The sequence below is a fragment of the Juglans regia genome, chromosome 8 (assembly GCF_001411555.2).
Source record: "Juglans regia cultivar Chandler chromosome 8, Walnut 2.0, whole genome shotgun sequence".
NCBI lineage: Eukaryota > Viridiplantae > Streptophyta > Magnoliopsida > Fagales > Juglandaceae > Juglans > Juglans regia.
The window spans coordinates 652583-676439 of NC_049908.1; the positions used below are offsets into that span (position 1 = coordinate 652583).

General features: G+C 36.9%; 4 protein-coding genes across 5 annotated transcripts; 3 read left to right on the forward strand and 1 right to left on the reverse strand.

Annotated features, from left to right (window-relative positions):
* The first annotated feature begins 1140 nt into the window (after window positions 1–1140).
* LOC109001002 (enhancer of rudimentary homolog) lies at window positions 1141–4207 on the forward strand. The gene is made up of 4 exons (XM_018978106.2): window positions 1141–1301; window positions 2813–2906; window positions 3294–3414; window positions 3730–4207. The coding sequence occupies exons 1-4, from the start codon at window positions 1299–1301 to the stop codon at window positions 3818–3820; spliced, it is 309 nt and encodes a 102-aa protein (XP_018833651.1). The 5' UTR covers window positions 1141–1298; the 3' UTR covers window positions 3821–4207.
* A 537-nt stretch (window positions 4208–4744) lies between these two features.
* LOC109001001 (30S ribosomal protein S16-2, chloroplastic/mitochondrial) lies at window positions 4745–7482 on the forward strand. The gene is made up of 3 exons (XM_018978105.2): window positions 4745–5042; window positions 5583–5628; window positions 6722–7482. The coding sequence occupies exons 1-3, from the start codon at window positions 4910–4912 to the stop codon at window positions 6951–6953; spliced, it is 411 nt and encodes a 136-aa protein (XP_018833650.1). The 5' UTR covers window positions 4745–4909; the 3' UTR covers window positions 6954–7482.
* Window positions 7483–8612: 1130 nt separating this feature from the next.
* On the forward strand, window positions 8613–19003 carry LOC109001003 (protein RRC1-like). 2 transcript variants are annotated; one of them, XM_018978107.2, is made up of 18 exons: window positions 8613–8792; window positions 9230–9318; window positions 9418–9553; window positions 9728–9773; window positions 11629–11689; window positions 11783–11935; window positions 12312–12431; window positions 12543–12708; window positions 13082–13194; window positions 13537–13608; window positions 14573–14794; window positions 15021–15079; window positions 15154–15238; window positions 15334–15471; window positions 16098–16322; window positions 16532–17334; window positions 17646–17812; window positions 18337–19003. In XM_018978107.2, exons 2-18 carry the CDS (start codon window positions 9244–9246, stop codon window positions 18642–18644), a joined length of 2949 nt encoding a protein of 982 aa, XP_018833652.1. In that variant the 5' UTR covers window positions 8613–8792; window positions 9230–9243; the 3' UTR covers window positions 18645–19003. The 2 variants fall into 2 exon arrangements, with proteins under 2 accessions (XP_018833652.1, XP_018833653.1); XM_018978108.2 differs by having other exon boundaries at window positions 8620–8792; window positions 18343–19003.
* A 438-nt stretch (window positions 19004–19441) lies between these two features.
* Window positions 19442–22252, reverse strand: LOC109001005 (phospholipid hydroperoxide glutathione peroxidase 1, chloroplastic-like). The gene is made up of 6 exons (XM_018978110.2): window positions 21754–22252; window positions 21311–21387; window positions 21097–21158; window positions 20615–20733; window positions 20361–20528; window positions 19442–19621 (listed from the first exon to the last, which is right to left on the reverse strand). The coding sequence occupies exons 1-6, from the start codon at window positions 22012–22014 to the stop codon at window positions 19592–19594; spliced, it is 717 nt and encodes a 238-aa protein (XP_018833655.2). The 5' UTR covers window positions 22015–22252; the 3' UTR covers window positions 19442–19591.
* Window positions 22253–23857: the final 1605 nt, after the last annotated feature.

Genomic DNA, 23857 nt, shown 5'->3' on the forward strand with positions numbered 1-23857 from the left:
GATGGAGAGAGCAGAGAGAAGGGTAAAGAAAGATTGATGATGAAGGATAACTTGGGCACTCAAATTTTTTCTCCTTCACCTTTTTAATTGAGAAATGTCTAAAAGGAAAATGATTCTTTCAAGCGCTTTTGCGCACCGAAGCGCACCGATGGCTGATGTGGATTCAAATTTAGTAAAACGGTGCGTCTTATTTTTTTGTCATAACTAAAATGACATTTATCTCTTTGTCATTCTTCATCAAGTGTCTTCAAGGAAAAAAAAAAAAAAAAAGGTTTACAGCTCTGTTACGACAATGAAAATGGGTATTGAGCCCCGTTTGATGGAAAAGATCCTTGAAATAATTGCAATGGAACCCATAGTTGATGAAGAAACTGGACTTGAGCTGAATGAGGAAAATATTGAGAAGGTACTCCAAGAAATAAAGCCGTATCTTGGAGCAGCTGGTGAGTCGCTTGAACTTGTGGCAATCGAAGAGTCGATAATCAAAATTTGTATAACAGGACCAGCAGGGGTGAGGACTGTTCGAGTTTCTGTTATACAAAAACTGCAAGAGAAAATTCCATCCATTGCAGCAGTTTAACTTATGTAAAACCCATAAAACAAAATAAACACCCCCTCCCTTTTGTCTCTCTAATTGTATGCTTGCGATTTTCTGTCTCAAGTAATTTGCAAACGAAGTTTGTCAATAGGACTCCGTCAAAAACCTTTGTGATAGTTCTATGGAAAATGTACAGTTCGATATACAGAGGCCTGCAAAAGTTGAGTAGAAAAAAAAGAAGAAGATGGTCTTTCTTGTCTTCTTTCTCTTCAATTGTTTTTTATTTTTATTAAAAAATAAAAATAAGATCTGATAAAATATTAAACTAATAATTGGTACGCGGGTTGGTGAACCAACCCGCTTGTACCTAGAAGAACTGTGTCTAAAAATATTGGTTTTTATAAAAATATGACTCATAAATTGATGTCAATTTACGGGTCAAGTATTTGGACCGTTTCAAATAGAGTGGGCTGAGTCAGGTTGAATGTAATCTGACATAGGCCCATATCTTGAAAGCCCAAAATCTAACCCAAGTTATTCTGTTGTTCACTTTCGTCGACAATTCAGAGAGTACACAAGTCGGGCCATCATATGAATTTCCGTTTTTACCCTCCTCGGTGACCTGCCAGGCTGCCAATACGCCAGTCTAGTCGTTCCCAACCCCTTCTCTGAGTTTTCTCCCTCTGTCTTTCTGGTGCTTCGCGTCGCCCTGAACGGAGACCATTGGCTTGCTTTGAGCTCCTGCCGATTACTATTCCACATGGTATTCTTTATTTTTTTTAAAGAAAATCTATGCTTATTCATTTATTTGTTATAGCTTTTAAGTCGCTTAATCCTATGAATCCTAAGCTAATTTGAGTAGACATTTATCTTTCCCGAAAATTAGGGTTTCAGCACTGTGCTGTAACTTCTTATGGCTTTTTACCTTATTTTTAAATTTTCAAAGACGTTCCTTGACCTTTCTTTCCAAAGTTTATAGGTATGTCTTAGATTTTTCGTTACGTACTTATAATAAGAAAGAAAAACAGTATCCGAAACGTCTTCAGCGTTGGCCTAGTTTTGTTTTTCTTTTCGATTTGGCTTGGTGACCAAACTCCAGGCTTGGATTTAAATTCCCGCTTGACGTATTTCATGCTTAGGATTCTGATGATAAATATAAATTTTTGTTTGGATCGTATTGTATTAATAATTTGATAGCGTTTTTAATGCTATTTGTTAGGTTTGTTTCGCTAATAATAAGTACGATGTATACTGAAGTATGAAATATCTTTTTGTTAGAAAACTCTTCAGAGTGTGACGAGAACGGTCAAGCATTTAATGTTTCGCTTTTATAATGTAGTAATAATGAAAGAGAGTAAGAAGCCCCGCATTTTTTTATTAAAGTATGATAGAGGTAAACGTATAGGATAACTGTGCATTGAGTGCCAAGTCTTATATTAATTCCTTACTAGGTGAAATCAAGTTTTCTAATGATTCCAAAAGCTTCAATTGTAACCTTGACCAATCTTTTTGGAGTGTAAGGTCAGATATAGTGTGGGCTATCCTTGGACCGTCACAAAGGATATTAGAGCTAACGCAGTAACACTATATGACGCTAGGACACTTGATGCCACGTGCACCTCACATGGACGTGAGAGATTTGAGTAGGGGCTGTAATAATGCCTCGCCAAATCTCATATTGGTTGGGTGAAGTATGATAGAGTTGAATAGGTTTGATTAAGGTGCATTGAGTGCCCAGTCCAACATGAGGTCCTTACTAGGTGGAATCAAATTCTATAGCAATTGCAAGGAGCTCAAATTGTAACTTAATTCATCCTTTTTGAGTATAAGGGCTCGTTTGGATAGTGAGATGAGGTGAGATGAGATAGTTTTAGATGAGTTGAAGAAAATATTATTAGAATATTATTTTTTAATATTACTATTGTTTTGAGATTTGAAAAAGTTGAATTATTTCTTACATTTTGTATGAGAATTTGAGAAAGTTGTAATAATGAGATGAGATGAGTTGAGAGTGTTTCTGTATCCAAACGGGGCCTTCTAGATGTGACTTTGACTTTCCTTGAATTGTTACACTTATCTATTGTCTTTGACTCATTTGAGTTTGGATTTATAATATTGTAGCCACATCTATAAGTTCCTCATGTTAAGTCTGATGATTGATCTTTCTTGAGCATGTAACTTTAGTGTGAAATAGTTCACTTTTCCTCTTCGGATTGATTACATGCTTGTTAATGGCAATGATGCCTACTAATTTTCTTCTGTCTTCTTATGTAGGCTAATAAGCACACCATTCTCTTGATGCAAACTTCTCCAAACAGAGCTACTAGAACATTTATGGATTATGATTCAATAAGTCAAGCTATGGACGGTATGAAATGAGCTATGTATATATAACATACGGTTCTTAGCTACTAGTACACATTTTTTTTTATAAGTAATAGTTACTACTACACATTCTTCATGATGATCCAGATTTTTTTTTTAAATGTTATTCTTCAGCCATGGTTTCTTTTATGTGATCCTAATGTTTAAAGCTGTTGGATTTGTGGTTTTACTAAAGAGTTGCTGGAATGAGTTTAGACATCTGTGGGTTACTCATTCAATCTCTGTCTCTCTGTTTCTCTCTTATGCTATTGATTCTATAAACTCTACATCTAATCTTCTATGAAAAATCTAATGGCTCCAAAACTACTATAATCAGGTTGATCTATCAATGTTCTTGCACTTAGTAGAGGTGACATTGTTCTGTGTGCAGGCATATGTGGGTTATACGAAAGGAAGCTTAAGGAGTTAAATCCAGCCATCAGAAACATCACTTATGACATTGCAGATCTCTACAATTTCATTGATGGCCTTGCAGATATGAGTGCCTTAGTGTATGTCTCTCTCTCTCCCTCTCAAAAGTGTTACTCAAAGCTCTTGAAACTTAACTAAACAGCTCCAGAGATTCAAGTCTATGACCCCTAAAACTTGAGGGAGAAAGATTTTTTATACGTAGAGGCTAGCCAGTTAGCCAGTTGATTACTATTAGAGGACTTATTGACAGTGAGTGTGGTCTTAAACTGTGATTGCTCTGTTTTGGCGATAGAGAGTATTCCCTTTTCTGCAGAAAAATTCAGGAATGTGTATATCTGCCCAACAACACCATGGTGTGATAACTGATATATTTGCTATTTGATTCTGGTTTACAGTTATGATCACTCAATCCATGCTTATTTGCCGTATGATCGAGAATGGATTAAACAGCGGACGTTTCAACATCTAAAGAAATTGGCACACTGAATTTAGCATGATGCTGCAGCTCAAGTCTGTAGTTACTACCGGATTATTGAATTGGAGCTATCCATCCGTGTGGGAGTTGCTTGTCTTTGACACAAGGTGTTTAAGCAGAAATTGTTACCCTCTTTGTGCACCTATATTATAGTCCTGTCTCTAGGGAGGTTGACCTTGACATCGGAATCTACTGTACTTATGTGTGAAGTTCGATGTTTTTTCGAAATCTGGCTGCCTATATTGTTCTTCCTCTATCCTTCTACCCATCTGGCTCATTCCAAATCACTGCGTTTAATGTATGATACAATATACTGTCATTGTTCCTTGGGACTCTGTAATGGACGGTCAGATGTTGCATGTCAAATATGTGGAATATCCTTTGAACTCGAAGGAACCAAATTATGGGCTTGTGGATCAAAAGAAAGTGGGCTCTTTGTGAATTGAAAATGTAAAAATATAAAGCTTATTGACTCGGTCTCGAGTGAATAGTGTTTCATGGTGTGCTATTATTAGTCTATTTTCTTTTGTGGTTAGCATAAGTAAAATAATTATGACAACTGTTACATACACAAAGTGATTATACAAAATAAATTCACAAACTAATGTGACTTCATAGAATCCGTTAGATCTATTTTATAATAAAAGTAATTTTACAATCTAATGTATCACATCAGTTTGTGAATTTACTTTTGTATAATTCATTTGTAGTTAAAGTATTTTCCAATAACTATAACCTCCTCCTGTAACTCAAATTCTCTTCTGTAAAAATCAATTATAATTATTTTATATTTTGGACGTGTATGTTGGCGTTGTGCATTTAATTAACTAAAACGAAAGAAATAAGGTACTAGTAGTTATGGGCTTGTTAAGAGTGTCACGGTGTGGGCTCAAGCTCTGAAGCCCGTAATGTTGGGCTGGAAATAATAAGTTCTTAGTGTATTCTTTTGTTTTGTTTTTTTTTTTTTTACAAGAGCGCGAGAAAGAGAGAGAAATCCAGAACCCTAGCAAGCAAATGGGGGTTCTACTTCTATAAGCTACGCTTCTTTTTAATTGTAAGTCTGGAAGGATAGGAGGAAATCGAGGTCAAAGAAAAAGAGAATGGTGGTGAGGATCCGCTTATCGAGGTTCGGATGCAAAAACAAGCCATTTTACCGTGTCATGGCTGCTGATAGCAGATCTCCTCGCGATGGCAAGCATCTTGAAGTTTTAGGCTACTACAATCCATTGCCAGGTTCTCTCTCTACAGACCCCGAAATAAAAACGACTCTTTGAATTTATCTGAATTCCCCAATCATTTATTTATTTTTCCTTTCGGTTTAGATGAAGTGTAGAGTTTTGAAAAAATCTTATTTCCGTTCGTGTCGATTTCGGGCTTAGGGGAAGTTGGATTTCCGTGTTTAGGGAGAAAATTTAAAACTTTTTAATATTTGGATTTCTATTTTACATGGGTAAGGTTATTGCTATTGTTGCTTCCACGTCCTTGCAGATCTCTAATTAAATGCTTGCAAAAGACTGTGGAAGCACAAAGTGGGTCTGGCAATATCGTTGCCATTTGTCTGTCTTCCCAGTCATTTTGCATGCTAACCAACAGAGGTTCACTGTCTGGTCGGTGAGAAATTGTAGCGTTTAAATTTTTTACTTATTACATTAAAGAGACGAAAGCGGTATATTAGGTAAACTTCATTTTCAAGTTTTCTGGAATATTAGACAAATGAAAATATTAATGATTTGTGATTTTCTTAGCGTTTGATATATGTATTAATTTGTGTAGGCCAAGATGGAGGCAAACGAATGGGTCTTAATTTCGAAAGGGTGAAGTAAGTAATAATATTCTTGAATTTATTCTGCTTTCTTAATTTCAAGAAATATGATTTGAATACTCAGCTAAAATAAGCATAACTTAATTTTTCAGAGCTGTAAACGTAAATGTCATTCCTCTTTGTTTTTCATTATTTAAAATTAGTTGTGGAGGTAGCTGCACATTATAACCTATAATCTCTCTCTCTCTCTCTCTCTCTCTCTACACACACGTCATTCGTTTGCTATCATTTTCCTCATACTGCAAAGGTCAGGTTTTGAAAAGAATGAAACAGTTGGTGCGGCTATCTGGTGATCCAAGTGTCTAGAGTTTGGACCTCAAATAGAGGAAGAAACATGTACACTAAATAATATACGCCCTTAGAAATATCTGTATGGTTGTCTGTCGACTTATTTGTTATAGGTTTGTTGTTGGATAAACAAAAGACCAAATAGTGCACATAAAAGAAAAGAGTGGATGAGAGGCAGAGAAAAAAGGCAGAAATAGGTCAAGGTAACAGCATGGTTGGCAGGTGAACCTGGTCTGCACAGTCAGACCACCGAAGTAAGGAAAAATATGCCTGGGATGTGCTCGAAGTTGATTTCTATATGCATGGAAGGATTGAGGAGATGAACTTTCATGGGAAACCCCATAGTCATTGCTGTAAAGGGAAGGAGTGGAGGAAGACACTTAAATTTAGAGTATGAAGGACCAAGAAGGCAATGCAGTATGGCTGAGGGTTCTAAGATGGTATGTTTTTTTAAGTTTCAAGCGCAATCTGGAGTAAGCTTGAGCTGAGGATATTCTTCAACCTGAACCATGCTCTTGGAAATCATGCTTCAGATGTTAAAGATGCTCCATACAGTCCATAGGCTGACTTGATTTTATAGCCATTTTCAGGTCTTGTGGATTGGTTTTTCAGAAATTGCAGTTTGGGGCCATTTCTCTCCAATTCTAGATGCTAAGATGGGTTTTGCTGAGCTGCTTTCAAGAAGACCATCACTTCCTAGCCGCCTACAAGTCTTTGCCACTTTATGTGCTTTTCACCCTGATTTGAAAATTGACCCTCCATTATAATTCTGTTCTGCTAATTTTGTCCTTATGGTCTGCAGATATTGGCTCTCTGTTGGTGCTCAACCCTCAGAACCTGTGCAACGGGTTCTTTTCAGGTCAGGGTTACTGCCTCCACCACCAATGATGGCAATGGGACGGAAAGGTGGACCACGTGATACACGTCATGTTGATCCTATGACTGGTCGCATCTTGACTCTTGAGAAGCCAGCTAATGCTGACCAGCCAAAAGACCAAGATAAAAATAGTGAAGATGGTGCAAGTACCTCATGAAACTCTTCATTGCAATTTTTATGATCTTATTTTTGTTTCTTTGATACTTTCTTAGAGGGAGGGGGTATCCTGGGTACGAGTAATCCATGTTTCTACTCAATAACTTCGAGAGAAGCAGTGGTCTTGCTTAAATCCGAAGAGTAATTTTCATCTGTTTTGGGAATCAGCACATACAATGATATTGAGTATTATGTGGTGCCTACCCATGTCGATTTGGAGGCTGCTGAATGTTATTTACAAAATTGCAATTCACCATGTTAAACCAAGTGAGCCCTGTCTTTAATAAACTGTCGCTACCCCCTGGTATGTGGAGGGAGCATCCTTTCTAGATTATGCTCTATCTAGATGTGCTTGTTATTTTACTTATTTTCTCTCAAATTTTTTATTTTTCTCCTTTCTGTTGCGTTTACTAAATTCCTATAAATGTAATCTTTGTTAGATGAGGCCACTTAGATCAGAGGATAGAGCATCGCATTTGTAATGTTATGGAATTTCAATTATAAGCTTTTCTTTATTTGTTTAAATGTAAGATGAGATGAAAGTATGTGAGAAATGTTTGTGGATAGCGTGATAAGGAGCATAATTTGGAGGAAATTTGATTTTTTTTTTTTTTTTTGCACTCTATTGCTTTGGTTTTCTGCTTGAGTGATTAACCGAGCTTCTGCTCATACTTTTTGTTGTTGTTTTCCGCTTCTTATGTATTTAGGTGTTTTTTTTTTTTATACACTTCTTGTGGGCATTGCCTGTTTCATTCGATTTAATAAAATTGTCTTTCTTACTCGTCGAGAAAAATGTATTTGTGGATAGTTGTAAGATGAGTTTGAGATTAGGTCTCAATATGCTTGGTAAAGAGTTAAAAAAACATTAAATTTTTAATATAATAAATAATTTTAAGTTACTTAAAATGCGTGGGGAGCCACAGGCAGCCCAGATCCATGGCACGAGGCATATTACAAAGAGAAATGTTTTGGGTCCTCTTCATTTTTTTTTTTTTTTTGTATTTAGTAATTAAGAAAGTATTTTTTTAATGATGTTGTAAATTTTTTACTTTTTTAAAAGATATTTATGATGATTAAAAAAATACATAAAAAAAAAAACAAAAATACAAAACTGAAATATACTGTTCGGTGAAGTTATTCGGGCTCTATTACAAAACAGTTATCCTCGGAGGTATCCTCCTCGTGGGTAACCATTCATGTGATTCTATGAAGAATAATTATGATTCTGTGAAGAATAATTATATTTGAAAAAAATTTACACCACATACGATTAACATGACATAATTTAATTTAAAAGATAAATTTTAAAATTTAAATGATTGTGTTGCGGCAACCATGCTCTAATCAATGACAGACCATATTTTCGATTGCGATCGTCCTAAATCAGTAAATTGTCTATTTATTGCCGGAAAACGTAGGAACAATTTTTGAGTCGTGTCATTGCAAACCAACGTGTGCCTCAAAAAATATACGTTGTTGTCTACGTCACAAGTCACAACGCAGGTTCGATTCAGGAAAAAGAAAAAGGAAGTTACAGGCAGAGATGGGCTTAACAAATGCGGCGAAATGGCCCAAAGACCCTATAATTTGGGCCAGAACTGGGCCACTCAATAGTCTTTTGAGTGATTTACTTATCTCCACTAAAGGCTAATCCAAGACTGGCGGGGCGGTCCCCTGTTAAGACCTCTCTTAATTTGGTTGTTCCTGCCATTTCCGGTCTTCCGTTCCGATCCGCCACGTCCCTCTCGGCTTGGTAGCTCTCTCCGAACTCGCGCAAGCCGTCTTCTTCTGTAACCCTAGAAACGTCACTGATTCGAATCGTTCCGCTCCGTACGACTCGGTTCGTTATTTTATCATTACCTTACTTTGCTTTCGATTTCCAAATTAGACTTTTTGTGGGTTGAGTTCAACGAGTTTCTGGGTTTTTATTCAAGTTTTTCTTTGTCCAAAATTCTAGTTGAATTAACTGATTTCTTGCTCGAAAATAAGTATATCAGCTTGCTTTTTCTTTCCTTTTCTAAATGGAAACTATGGGGGATTTTCAGCTACCTGATGTTGGTCGTATATCCTTTTTGATTCTATAAGAATCGTATATCTTTTTTTAATGCATTTACGTAGTATGGATTTATGAAATTTGGACGAGTTTTTTAGATTGCGGCATGGGTCTCAAATTTGGATATTTATGACTTTGGCGTTTTAGCTTGAATGCATAATTTGCAATAGTTTGGAGTCGAGTGCATGATTTTTGGCGCATTCTTTTTTAAAATTGGTTTTCAGAAGTGGATGCAAAGATGAGTTCTTTCTCCATTACGCGGAAGAAGACGCCTTTCCAGAAGCACAGAGAGGAAGAAGAGGCAAGGAAAAAGGTATGGATTCTTTTACATTATTATTACTAAACTTGCTGAGCCGATAGATTTTCACTTATAAGCGGCTTACTGATATGTTATTTGCAATTTGTTTTGCAGAGAGCAGAAGATGAAACGGCTCGACTATACCAAGAGTTTGTGGAATCATTTCAAGGGGATATTACGCCTGGGTCAAAGACTTTTGTTCGAGGAGGAACAATAAACCCCAATGAGAAACTGAAGGCAGTTTCTGAAGGTTAGTGTCACATTAAAACTATATCTTGCCTTATATTAATTTCCGATAGTTTCAGTTTTCAATTATATGTTTATTCTTGTTTTGTTTCAAAAACGGATAAATAAATAGTTTTTCTATTGTTATGGGGACAAATTAATAAAAGCATGGGCCTTTTTATTCATTCGCGGATGGCAGGTGAAAAGTCCAAAGATGGGGTATCTGTTCCAAAGAAGGGAAGTAGGTAAATAATGCTTTTGATTAACCATGTTGCAATACTATTTTTATTAGGCATCATAAATAGGATAAATATTTGGTCATAATAGCCACAGCTTCAACCTTATACTGCCTCAAGAATTATTTGAGATGCTCTGATTCTAGTTTTTATAGAGAAAAACCAATAAAGATGATTGAGAAAACAAGCTGAAATTTCAGTATTTGCAAAGTTGCAGTTTTCTTCACTTATTCTTACTTTCATTCACTTTATGTATGTAACATCTGATTGAGGCAGCATGTAAGTTATATGGTAATCATCTACCCTTATATTGTGAGATTCTGAGATTTCTATCCTTTTAGGTCAAAGAATGTTATGAACTTTGACCATAATGATTCACAGAAAAAGTTACCAATAAAAAATAATGACTCAAGAAAAAGTTAACTTTTTTAATGAATGGCAGGGAAGCTTTGTACTCTAAAGCATCAACTATGTTGTGTACTATTCTATTTTGATTTTCATCCATTAGTGCTAGATTATGGAAAAATATGAGCAGGTTTTTTGTTAGTGAAGAATGTATTCGAGGTGAAACTTGCAATTGATAATTTGTTATCTACCATGTTATTGCTGCCTCCTAAATGTAGATAAGTGTCTCCCAATGGTGCTTATGGCAATGGTATTTAGCATTTTTGGTTTTGAGGTGGTTATGCCCCAGACAACGGAGCATTTATGCCTCAGAAAACGGCGCATTTGTTGACATGTTGGCGTAATCCTTGTGATGATTGCATAAATTCAGAGTTTTGGAGGATGGTCCCTTTGTGCTTAATGTGGTGCATTTGTCAAAAATGCAATGCTTGAACCTTTGAAGACTGTGAGAGGACGATGACAGAATTAAAAGTCATTATTTTCAGCAATCTCTATGTTGCTGCTCATTACAACTTCCTATTCTACAGCCTTCTAGACTAAGGAATTTTTCTCTTTTTCTCCTTATTGCTAGTTGGTGGAATCCTTTTGTATATTTCCTGTATACTTGGGTTGCGCCCCTCTGCGCTTTTAATAAAATTTGTTACTTATTAAAAAAAAAGATTTTTCCTTTCAAAAACTCATTCTTGTACCCTCTGTTATGGAATTTTACTTGTGATAAATATGAAGAGCAACTCCAATTTTGGTTATGCGATTCTTGGGAATTACAATCATATAGTTAAGAAGAGTGTAAAAGTCACTGGGACTTTACCTGCTTGCTTCTATGGATTGTTTATGAATAATGAAAGCAGCTGTAAGTATATTTTCTCCCCATTTTAACTGCTTCCTTTATTGCCATATCTTTGTCGATTTTGGTTGGTGTCCATTGGGTGATGTTCTAAGTTAATGTTTCTTCTTCCTATGCATTTGTTATCATTTATATCTTCTGAACTCAGTTTTGCTTAGTTAATATAGCTATAGAAACTTTTAGGTACATTTTTAATGCAATTCACTGATATAATTGTGCATGTTTTGTTTACAGTGTAAACAATGTAAGTTATAGCAATGGCTAAAAGAACCTTATTTGCCATTGTGAAGTGGCAAGGGCATTGTAGACTGTGATTTCAAGCCTTTTCGAAGTAGAGTGGGTTATGCTTAGAAGGTGATAGAGTGTCATTAGATTGTTGGACAGGTCAATTGAGAGATCATTCAGTGGTAGTCGCTTGGAGGATGACCCTTTTGTGTTTAATCTCCTCTCTCTAGGATTTGGACTAGCCGTGTAGAAGGCATAGTTGTTTGCCTGGTGGTAACACTAGGAAGTTAAAAGCTTTTCAGATCTGTCTTTTCTTTTGTCCTTTTTTTTATTATTATTGTGAAAACATCTTTGTAGTATGAAACTTTTCCTCTAATTTTCTTTTTGCAGGTATGTTCCATCTTTCATACCACCTCCCTTGGCAACTAAAGGGAAAGAATCTGAAAAGAAAGTTAGTAATAGATGGGAAGTTATGAATTTTATGTTTTAGCCTTTATAAGTAATTTTCTAGTATCTCTAATCCTAAATGCGTTCAAACATGTAGAAGGAGGATGACAAGCCAAAGGAAAAAGAAAAAGGGAAGTCTCGGAATATAGATCATTTCATGGAGGAACTGAAGCATGAGCAGGAGATGAGGGAGAGGCGAAATCAAGAGCGTGATCATTGGCGTGATGGGCGCCACAATGAAAATTCTGCCGTAAGTGTTGTTTTGTGCTTGCTTCTTTTCAATCTTTTGGAAAAGGCAATTGCTAGTTCATTTGACGATTTATATATACTTTCATCACTGTTTCATCAATCTATATATTTTTCTCTTCCTGTATTTATATAGCTGTCAAGCAAGACTGTCAGGTATATTCTGGAAACTTATCCAAATAGGTGTCATGCGTCACACTCCCTTTAATTTACACATTGATTCTACATTGTGATCTCAGCACAGAAGTTTTCCTTTAGGATTCTTTTGCACTACACCAATTCGTCAGTACTCTATTTCATGTGCTGAACTGTTTGCATCAACTTCTCATCTTTCATTTTTATTCAAACATAGTTGAAGCTTATAAGGTTAATGTTTTCAGCCATCTACTCGCTTTGATGAACTGCCTGATGATTTTGACCCAAGTGGAAAGCTTCCCGGATCATTTGATGACGGCGATCCGCAAACTACTAATCTCTATGTTGGAAATCTCTCACCCCAGGTAAGATCATTGTTTTTAAATATGTTTGTCTCTTTACTTTCTTATGACCTGTTGCCTCTGAGAATAATGACATGTCAAGTTCACTTTTTCCTATTTTCTTAATAATTCAAGGTTGATGAAAATTTTCTTCTGCGGACTTTTGGAAGATTTGGACCCATTGCTAGTGTGAAGATAATGTGGCCTAGGACTGAAGAGGAGCGTAGGCGGCAAAGAAATTGTGGCTTTGTAGCTTTCATGAATAGAGCTGATGGACAGGCTGCAAAGGATGAAATGCAGGGTCTGGTTTTTTCAAATGTGTTCATCTTTGCCATAATTTGGATGATTGCTCTCAAATTATATTGCTTGTGATATCTATAGTTGAGTTGCCTCCTATGTTTATAATGTTGTTTGCGGCTACAAAGCACAACTTTACCCTTCTAACAAATAACATCTTCCATCATACTTGGGATACCAAAGTTGTTTTTATACTTGTGTTAGTCATTATTTTCTGAGTCATTGCACCTATAAAAAAAATTTATTTTCTGAGTCATTACTCATGACTCTATGATTGATTTTTGTTGTTTACTTGAAATAATATCTCCTTTTATAATATATAAACTATGTCTGAGGGAATGATGTTAAGGGATTGAAGAAAAATATTTTATGTGCAGGAGTTGTTGTTTATGAATATGAGTTGAAGATTGGATGGGGTAAGTCAGTCGCTCTACCTTCGCAAGCGCTACCTGCTCCTCCACCAGGACATATGGCCATCAGGAGTAAGGAGGTCTGTTAAACAATGCTTTTGATGAAATGAGTGTGTGCATGAATATATTTACTTCTTTTCTAGAGAAAAGGTTTTTAGCACTGGTGTAACCTATATGTACTCTAGTTTATTCAAAGTATCCCTATGGTGTAATGCTGTTGGCTTATTGGGAAAAAGGTTTTTTTCTTTTTTTTTTTGTATTTGATTTGGGCCCAATTCCACACCTGCAAGAATGCCAACACTGCTTCTTCATTCACTATTCTCATCATCAAATGAAGAATTCAAAAGGGCTGATACTATGATTTTCTACTTGTTAAATATAAATGAAATGACTGATACCTAATTTACATTTTTGGTTGACAGGGTAGCACTGTAATTTTGTCTGGTCCATCAGGTCCACCAGTCACTTCTGTTCCAAGTCAGAATTCTGAACTGGTAGGTTAGTTAAGTCTATATTGTTTCGTTTTTATATTATAATTCCATAGTTATGCTACAATATTGACGATAGGATTTTCCTTTTTGAATTATTGCTCGTTTCCCTTTTTTACTAAAAATATGATCTTTGTTTTGGGCCACCACAGGAGCTAGAGAGAGTTTTATTGTTTGTGCGTTTTTTCACTTTCTTGTGAGGTTTTCTCTTTTCATTTTCAATTAGCTAAGTATTACTTATGGACGTGATAATGATATACTAAAACTCCACAGCTGTGGTTGTTGAAGTTAAACACATTTATTTGTCCCAGTTTGTGAGTCAATTTCAGCTTGTGTAACAGGGCTGTATGACCCTGAATATGATTCTATCCTCAGTCTTCATGCCCTCCACTTATGCTAGATTCTCGCATTTATATTACTATTGGGAAAAACAAAAACCATAACATCCGTTGGAAAATTTTCCATCAATTATTTGTTGAAAAAGTAAAGTATATTTCCATGACCAGTTCCATGAGCTTTTGAACTATTGGGTGATCAGCATTCTCAAAAGGCCATTAGCAGGAAATCAATGGAAAGTCTTACAAAAGGATATTTTCCAGAACATGACCTGGCTTTCTTCTAATGAAGGAAAAATCTGTTCATTGATATTGGAGAATTGGGTTTTATGGCTTGGTGACTTGTTTGCGGGGTTTGTGTACTATCTGAATCTTTTAGTGCACCGGTTGAAGTCCCGAAGATTCTGTCATTTGCTGCGGACTTGAGGTTATCTTAAAGGGTTCTAAGAGACTTTTTGCCAGTTTATTATCATGTCTTTGCTTCATTCTGGATTAATGTTGTCTTCACTTTAGTTTGGCATTCCAGATGGAATTTGGGGGGTGCTTTATTCTTATAATTTATACTTAATTTTAAGCCAGTGGTTTGGGTTAATTTTTTTACCTATGTCCTGCTAATTGTTTCTTATGGTAATCAGGTTCTTACCCCAAATGTTCCCGATATAATGGTCATTACACCCAATGACGATCATCTCCGCCATGTAATTGACACAATGGCTCTATATGTTCTGGATGGAGGATGTGCCTTTGAACAAGCTATCATGGAGAGAGGTCGTGGGAGTCATCTCTTCAACTTCTTGTTTGATCTTGGCTCAAAGGAACATACTTACTATGTCTGGCGGCTCTATTCCTTTGTTCAGGTACATCCTATCATCTTTCATTTCAGCCACCAAAATAAGAGGGATATCCTCTTTTTCGCCTGAATCAAAATGTGTCACTCTCCTTGTAGATTTTATAATGCTTTCAAACATTTTTTATAAAAATAAAATTAACTTTTGTTCTTAAGAGTGATTTCCTTCTTCTTAAAATTCCGAACGCATATTGGTTTGGAGATATTGGTCTTTTGATATATTGGCATGAATGCAGGGTGATACCCTTCAAAGATGGCGAACAGAGCCTTTTATCATGATAACTGGAAGCGGAAGGTACTGTCACCCATTGTTTCCTATTTCAGTGACTACAAGAACGATGTGATACATTGTTTTATTATATTTGCTAGATGGATTCCACCACCTCTGCCGACAGTAAAAAGCCCAGAGCACGAAAAGGAGTCTGGCTCCACATTTGCTGCAGGAAGAAGCAGGGTATTTTTCAGTGTTAAATCCACGAGCAGAATTAGTTTGTTTTCTCAACATTGTTTCATGCTTTGACTCTCCCTTTATTTCATTAATGCTTAAAGCGGGTGGAACTGGAAAGAACACTTACTGATGCACAGAGGGATGAGTTTGAGGATATGCTGCGTGCTTTAACATTAGAGAGGAGTCAGATAAAGGAAGCTATGGGGTTTGCCCTGGATAATGCTGATGCAGCTGGAGAGGTAATACTATTTTTTTTAATTTGGGTCACTTAATTTAGCTACCCAAACCCCAAGGGGTTGACCCAAGTGGTGAAGGTCTTGGTTTTGGGGTATCACTCCCTTCAAGGTCCAAGGTTCAACACCTCATGAGTGCAAACAATCCTTTGGGGCCACACCCCCTGGTGAAAAGCTAGCGATTTAACCAGTTCCGTGTAGGGAAACTTCTGAGGATGCGGTGCACGGGACCTGGGTTTACTCTGCAGGGGTGGTTCTGAAGGGCCTTTGCCTTGGAGAGGTTCCCCGACATCAAAAAAATAAAAAGCTACCCATACCACAGTTACTTTGTGGATGGCACAAAGGAATTGTACCCCCAATTTCAAACCGTATCAAATGGTGCTTAATTATGCACCTGTTATCGATGTTTTTTTTCATGGATGTTAATCACATGGTGTGTTGATTTCATTTACTCTACTATTGATAGTTTCCACACACTACCACAGTTTGGCTAGTGACAAGCTGCTTTTTTGTTAACACAAAATAATAGAAAAAGAGAGAGAAAGACGCAGCTGTGATCAGCTTATGAAACTTCTGAACTGTTAAAAAATGTGAAGTGATTCAATTTCTTATTGATATATTCTGTACTGCAGATAGTTGAAGTTCTGACGGAATCTTTGACACTTAAGGAAACTCCCATTCCAACCAAAGTTGCTAGGCTTATGCTTGTTTCTGATGTTCTTCACAATAGTAGTGCTCCTGTAAAGAATGCATCTGCATACCGCACCAGATTTGAAACAACTTTACCTGACATTATGGAAAGTTTTAATGATTTGTTTCGTAGCATTACTGGAAGGATTACCGCTGAGGCTCTTAAGGTGGGCTGTATATTTCTTGGTTTTTGGGCTTACAGTCTTTCCTAATTTATTTTGTTTGTTTCTGATTTTGTTGAAAAGTCTGTTTGAAAATTCTTGTCCTTTCTCCTTCGAGATAGGCGTCTTTATTGTATACACATACTTGGATTGTGCCTTTCGTGCTTTTTAATGAGGATTTATAACTTACAAAAAATCTGTCTGAAATTCCAAAGGAACGGGTGCTCAAAGTGTTGCAAGTATGGTCAGACTGGTTTTTGTTTTCGGACGCATATGTTAATGGTTTACGAGCTACATTTCTCCGACCTGGGAGCTCTGGTGTCATTCCATATCATTCCATATGTGGTGATGCACCTGAACTAGAAAAAAAGAATAGATCTGAAGATACAGGTGACGGGGCTAAGGTCAACCAAGACACTGCATTGGCAATGGACAAAGGAGCAGCAATGAAGGAGCTAATGAATCTTCCCCTCGCTGAGCTGGAGAGACGTTGCAGACATAATGGATTGTGTCTTGTTGGTGGTAGAGAAATGATGGTTGCACGGTTGCTAAGTCTGGAAGAGGCTGAAAAACAAAGGGTCTATGAAATTGATGATGAGTTGAAATATGCACAGAGCCATTCAAGTTCTGGCAGATATTCCCATAGCCGTAGAGAAATGACTGTTGAAGCAGAGCAAGTGGGTCTGGATGGATGGAGTCGTCACGGGGAGGATGATTTGCAGTCACAAGGCGAAGAGTCTGTTCCTTTGGCTCCAACCCTTCCCATTCTGCAGCCTGAACTAAAAGCTTTCTCGAAGAAAGAGAAAATTGAACCCATCCTGCCGGCATCTAAATGGGCTCGAGAGGATGATGAAAGTGATGATGAAGAAAAAGGTAGTGCTAAGGGTCTGGGGTTGAGCTACTCATCTTCTGGAAGTGAGAATGCTGGTGATGATCCTGGTAAGGCTGATGAGATGGAGTTTGCAGTTGGTACGAGCATCCCAACACAACCCGACACTGGAATGAATGAAGAGCAAAGGCAAGTTCATACTTCCACTGTAACGTGCAGTCATAGTTTCATTCTTTCAAGAAAAGATGATTTATCAAAAAATTCTGATAAGACCTTGCACCTGTCAAAAATTATTTCGAATTTCCCTTTGGTCTTCTTTTCCTTTAAGGTGTGATGGAGCTTAAATATTCCAATTTTCGAATGCTATGCAGAAAAGGTGTACATGAGTTCATTTACATCTACCGTCTAATGCACCCTGCTTGCCATGAATTATGTAGATTGCTTTTTTTTTGGTGGTCTATTTATGTTTACAGTTCTTGACTGTTCTTATGTTGCTACAGACAAAAGCTGAGACGTCTAGAGGTAGCCTTGATAGAATATCGTGAATCCCTTGAAGAGCGGGGAATCAAAAGTTTGGATGAAATTGAGAAGAAGGTTGCTATCCGTCGGCAACAGTTACAATCTGAATATGGGTTATTAGATTCTAAAGGCGATTCTTCAGGGAACAGTAAGTGCTCTCATTTTGTAAGCAGGCAAAGATTTAACATGGTTGAATTTGTGAATATCTGTCCACTCACATTGTTTTGTTTACTATTTTGTGCTATATATAGGTTTATCTATTGCTTTCCATGCCTTCTAAGAATTGGGATGAGAACCATTTCGACAAGTTGCTAAGAAAAACAAATTGGATTTCAATGAGAACTATTTCATAGATTTTTATTTTAGTCCTTGTTTAGCTTCTGTGTGAACGGTTCTTTGCAAATTGCAAGACTGGATTGGATTTGGTGTTTAACATGTTCCAGTGAAAGCAGCCTATTCTTTGTGATGCTCCTGCTGATTATGCAGTTTCTGTATAAATTAAATGACTGTTAAATATGTTTTTTAACTTAATGTCATTTGATTTGATCTGGGCTTAGTTGTAAGCATTGTAATCTGTTTTCTTAAAATTTGAACAGCACATGTTCAGGCTAAAAGTCCTAATGTTTCATGCTCGGGGCTATTTTAATAAAATATTTTTCGTTTACTTTGAAGCTGCAGCAAGAACATCTTCTGAAAGGAGGGACAGACGGAATGATGCCCAAGACACTTCAAGAAAGCGGCACCGCAGCCAAAGCCAAAGTGAGAGCCCACCATGGAAATCCTTGAACCGAGACAAGGAAAGGGAAAATGCATTAGACAGGGACAGGGAAAGGCACAGGGATAGAGATAGGACTCATGATTTTGAAAATGAGAGAGGGAGGGAGTGGGACCGTGAGAAGAGTGGAAGCAGAGAGAGGGATGACCATGAAAGGGATAGAGGCAGAGAAAGAGACAGAGATAGGAGGAGACGGCCAAAGTGAGTTATTCCTGGGGGGAGAATTAAGGTGGAATGTTTTGGAATGAAGAGATGCCCATGTAATTGGGCCAGAGAGACTGCCATAAAAAGAAGGTGTTCACATTGCTATGAAAAGAAGCTTCCTTCCATTTCCTGTAATAAACCCAAGAGTGTTTTTTTGTTAAATTATATTTTAGCTTTAGATGTATTTCGATTCCAAATTTACAACTTCGAACTTTTTTAACAGTGATTCATGAGTAAGTTCTGAATTGCTTCAGGTTACGTGTTAATACAACCTGATGTGTGTTCTATGCTCTTTTGTGGAGAATTAGACATGCCCCAAATTATTGAATGAAGCCCCCCAATCTTTCTTGTGTCTCGTCTCGTCTTGTCTATAAATATTGTATAATTAACTTCATTTGTTTATGTTTATCTCATTTTAGGTCTTAATATTTGTATAGATACTTCAAAAAAATCTTGATCCTTGATTTTGAATCTTGCCTGAATATATGGACTCAATGTCATTTGGCTCAAGATCACTCCCATCTAAAGAAACACAAGTAAAACTTGTGGTGCATCTAAAACCCAACGCTACATTTCAAAAGTGTAATCCATCTAGAATATTGACTCTTCTAATAAACTCTGTACAAGGATACGCTTAACATCTAGAAGAGTCTTCGTTGAGAACTCTTCTTAACGTGGTATCATCCTAACCCGACTTAGAAAAGTTCAAAAGGTCTCCTATTTGGGTTTGAAGGGGGCTCAATCGTTGTAGATATGTATTAGAGCCTATTTATTAAGAACAAAAAGCAGATCAAAAGGTGGGGAGGGTAAAGGAAGAAAGCAATATTATAATTATTAATCACGAATAACTTTACATGGAAGCTAAAACTGCGTATAATGTATACTCCATACATTCCTCTTCCCCCTTAGCATAGCTGATGATCAATGCGTGCCTCTGCAGCTCTATGTTCATGCAGCAAGGAGCCGTTGGATATCCTTCTGAAATAATTTGTGCAATAGATCAGAGAAGCAGGGAACAATTTCTTCCAACGCTCTTTACATGTAAAACAATTGAAGTTCAAGTTTCCATGCCACTTTGTCTCAGACACAGAAAATGCATCACCAAATGATACCAATGATTTATTCATCTTTGCATTCCAGTTCCTGTTTTTTCAATATCCACAGGATGTCTATTGGTGTGAGCAATACAATGGTAGATAGCCAGAGATCTCCCACAAATGTTGGTAGTATGTGCTCAAATTTAGATATGATTCTTCTTAAGTTTGAACCTATTAGTAGTTTAGCCTAGGAAAATGACATCCATATATTTCAAGAAGATTGCAATCGACAACACATTCAAACCGGTGACACCTTTATATAAGCAAGGGATACTAATATGTTTCTCTCCACCAATAAATCTGGGAAACCATCAGATTAAACTGACTTCATATCTATTTATCTAAATTAGTTCTGTCCATGTTAGAGCTCCAAGTGTCAAAAATTAAGATGCAAAACCGATGGTCTAGTGCACTCATGTTAGCTTCTGAATATGACCTAGTTCGAAAATCTTGCACTTTATAATAATTGTGTCCTGAAATATTTCGAGTAGGGTAAACAGTTTTATTGACATTGCTAGTAGTTTGTGGTTGTTGAAATAATTGATTTCAACCAGTATCTAATATCATGGAACTAACTCTAGAACTGAATGTGAAAAAAGGAAAAGGAAAAGGAAAATTACCTCAATTTGAAAAGGTGATATTGTAGGTGGGTATCTTTCGACAACTTTACCCTTTTTGTCAACCAAAAACTTCTCAAAATTCCACTTGACAAGATCACCCAAAAATCCTCCAGCACTTGATTTCAGGAACTGGTAGACTGGAGCTGTATTTGGCCCATTGACATCAACCTGTTGTGCACGATCTTACTGCTTCAGTAAAACTCTCGTCCATTCATGTTTTTTACAGAAGAAGAAAAAAAATATATTAAACACACCTTATCGAAAATCGGAAATTCTGCTTTAAACCTTGTACATGCAAACTGCTTGATGTCTGGGTTTGATCCTGGCTCTTGCCCGCCAAACTGATTGCAAGGGAAAGCCAGAATCTCAAATCCTGCATTCAGAAACAATTTAGGACTAATCATTATTAATGAGAAAGCAATTTCTTCCACAAGTTTATAAATCTCCAAGTGTGTGAAAGAAACATCAATGGGATTATAAAACCAATAGTAAGTCTCATGGACTTCTACAAAATGAACAGTGAGTGTTGATGGGTTGTTACCATATTTCTAGGACAATAAGAGAGACAGAAACGAACTACCAAGTATGACTAATCCCTACATCCATGAACGTTACACATTTCTTGAAATTACATAGCCAGACACATTAATCACGGTTCACTTGGGTGCAAGTGTCAAAGATCTGAAAAATGAAATAAATAAAATGTAGACACTATCCTCCACTAACCATAACATACCTTGAGTTTTGTACTTTTCATATATGTGAGACAGTTCTGAGTAATTTGCAGTCGTCAAACCACTGTGATTTGAAAAAAGAAAAAAAAAAAGCGTTGTGACAAATTGAAACGAGTATTGATGCAGCAACCGGGATTTTAAATAGTAAAAAAGAAGATAAACTTCAACTTAAACACAAGTAATCATTGCTGCAAATAATCATTCAGGTGTCAATACCATTTTGAGGCAACATTAACAATTAAGAGAACCTTCTTCTTAAACTTGCTAAGAGAAACATCCTTCTCGTCAATATCCTGCATCAACAACCTCCACGCATAAGCACAATATATATATACACTCACGCATGCATTTTACACGCTCTTTCCCAAATTCAGCCGTCCTGAACTCCCTCTAATACTGATAGAGGACAGAGCAGGCACATACCAGTTCATAATGTTCGGTTCTTTTCCTCTGTCACGTACAAATTAAAATTTAAAGGCTGTAAACTTGCGCGCACACACACACACATGATGCACGTATATGTGACAATCATTCATTATTCAACTAAGACCAGAGCCACTAACCAGAACTCAGAAGACCTCATAGAAGAGTCACAATTCCCAAAAAAAATTACATTTAAACAAGACGAAAATTAAGGAGTTCTTCCCTGAAACACTTACTTTGACAGTGAAATCATAGATAGTCTTATCCATAGTCGATCTGGCGTTAACTGCCAAAGAACGAGATTTCACAAGGAACCCAGCAAAAGTTGGTTGTTGCAGAGAGAGCCCGTTCTGGAAAATGTCTGATTTGGAGGACCCCATCGAGGTTTTGAAGGATGGGATCGATAAATACATTGAAGGCCATAGAGGATAAGAAGTTGGGTACATTTTTGTTCGAGAAAGGCCATTTAAAGAAGCAGAGAACGGCATGGTAGCCATTTTTGGTTGCTTTAGGAACTTTGGTGGCTTGAGAGTTGCACAGCAAGATCAAGCTTTGTTGAACCAGTTGAAACTAGTTGAAGTTTAATCGTGGACGCTCTGTCTCTCTCCATCCTTGTTTCTCTAAACAGCTACTTTAGTGGAACTCATGTTTACACGTGGTATTTTTTGTCTGCTCCTTCGTTATGTGTTTCGCTCTATTTCGTTTTCAGGGTTCACCAAGTAGACTTTCCTAGAATTTTTCCTTTCTGTTTCATCTTATCCAAAAGGACTATAACTTTCCGAGGAAAATTCAAAAAAGACTTGCGAGAAGTTAGCCAATGACATTGCTGATGTTATCCGTATGTTGTTTGAAGAGATTCTTACTTCTTATCTTGTGTGACAGTTGTCGCCTTAAGAATTGAATTGTTTTATTTATAAATTATGTACAAAGTACTTCGTTTTTTTCGGCTGACAGATTTTTCGCTATGGATAAAGGTTATCATTTTGTCGTTTAATTCCGACGAATGTCCACCCCATGTCTTCGATAATTTTATGCTGGACGAGCTATTTCTCATGATTTTAGATGCACTTTGCGTATGTTGATAACGATTATAATAGTAAAGTGATGTCGCTTATTATAATATTTAATGAAGATGAAGATTATATATAATTAAACGAGTAAAACAGAGGCTTAACTGGACGAGCTATTTCTCATGATTTTAGATGCACTTTGCGTATGTTGATAACGATTATAATAGTAAAGTGATGTCGCTTATTATAATATTTAATGAAGATGAAGATTATATATAATTAAACGAGTAAAACAGAGGCTTAACCTAATATTGCACACAGAACGTTTGATGAAAAGTTATAGAGAGAGCTATTGAAAAGAAACTCTGATTTTCATTAGTAAATGTTTTTCCCTTACTTTTTGTAGTCTATGTTCACTGCTATTTATACACATAATGCATTGTCAGACTTAGTACATCAGGATAGGACAAATAGTATATTCAATTATTGCGGACTCATTTTTCCTCTTGTGCGTGGTGCACTCTTGCAAAAGAATATTTTCTTGTTGAGCCAGCCCCTGGCAGACGTAGTGGAACGCTTGCCTCAATAGCTCCCATCAATTCAAGCGGCACGGGAGAGATGATGAGGCTTGATCGAAAAGTATTGAACCATAATAGTTTTGTAAGGATGTCGATAATTTGCTCTTTGCTTGAAATAAATGAGACTTTAAGTATCTTAGCAGCAACTCTATCTTGCACAAAATGATAATCAAGAGCAACATGCTTTGTGCGAGAGTGGAGGACCGGATTTACTGACAATTAAGTGAACCCTAGGTTGTCGCACCAAAGGGTGGGTGGTTCGAGAAGAAAAATGTCCAGCTCATTGAGTAGAGATTGAAGCCACAGAATTTCACAGGTGGTGTTGGCCACGGACTTGTACTCAGCTTCAGTTGACGAGCGTGCTATAGTGGGTTGCTTTTTGGAGCCCCAAGACACAAGATGAGAACCGAAATATATATAATAATATCCGGTGAATTTGCAGTTATCAAGGCAGCCAGCCCAATCAGCATCAGTAAAAGCAGATAGATCAAATAAAGATTTGTTAAAGAAATAAAGACTAAGATGAGAGGTGAGACGCAAATAACGTAAAATGCGTTTGACATCTTGCCAATGAGGAAGTCTAGGGCAGTGCATATATTGACAAACTTTATTCACTGCAAATGAGATGTCAAGATAAGTGAAGACTAAATACTGCAGACTCCCTACAGCACTGCGATACAACTGAGGGTCCTTAAAATAGGACCCATCAACATCCGTGAGTTTCAATGAGGATGACATAGGTGAAGCCACTG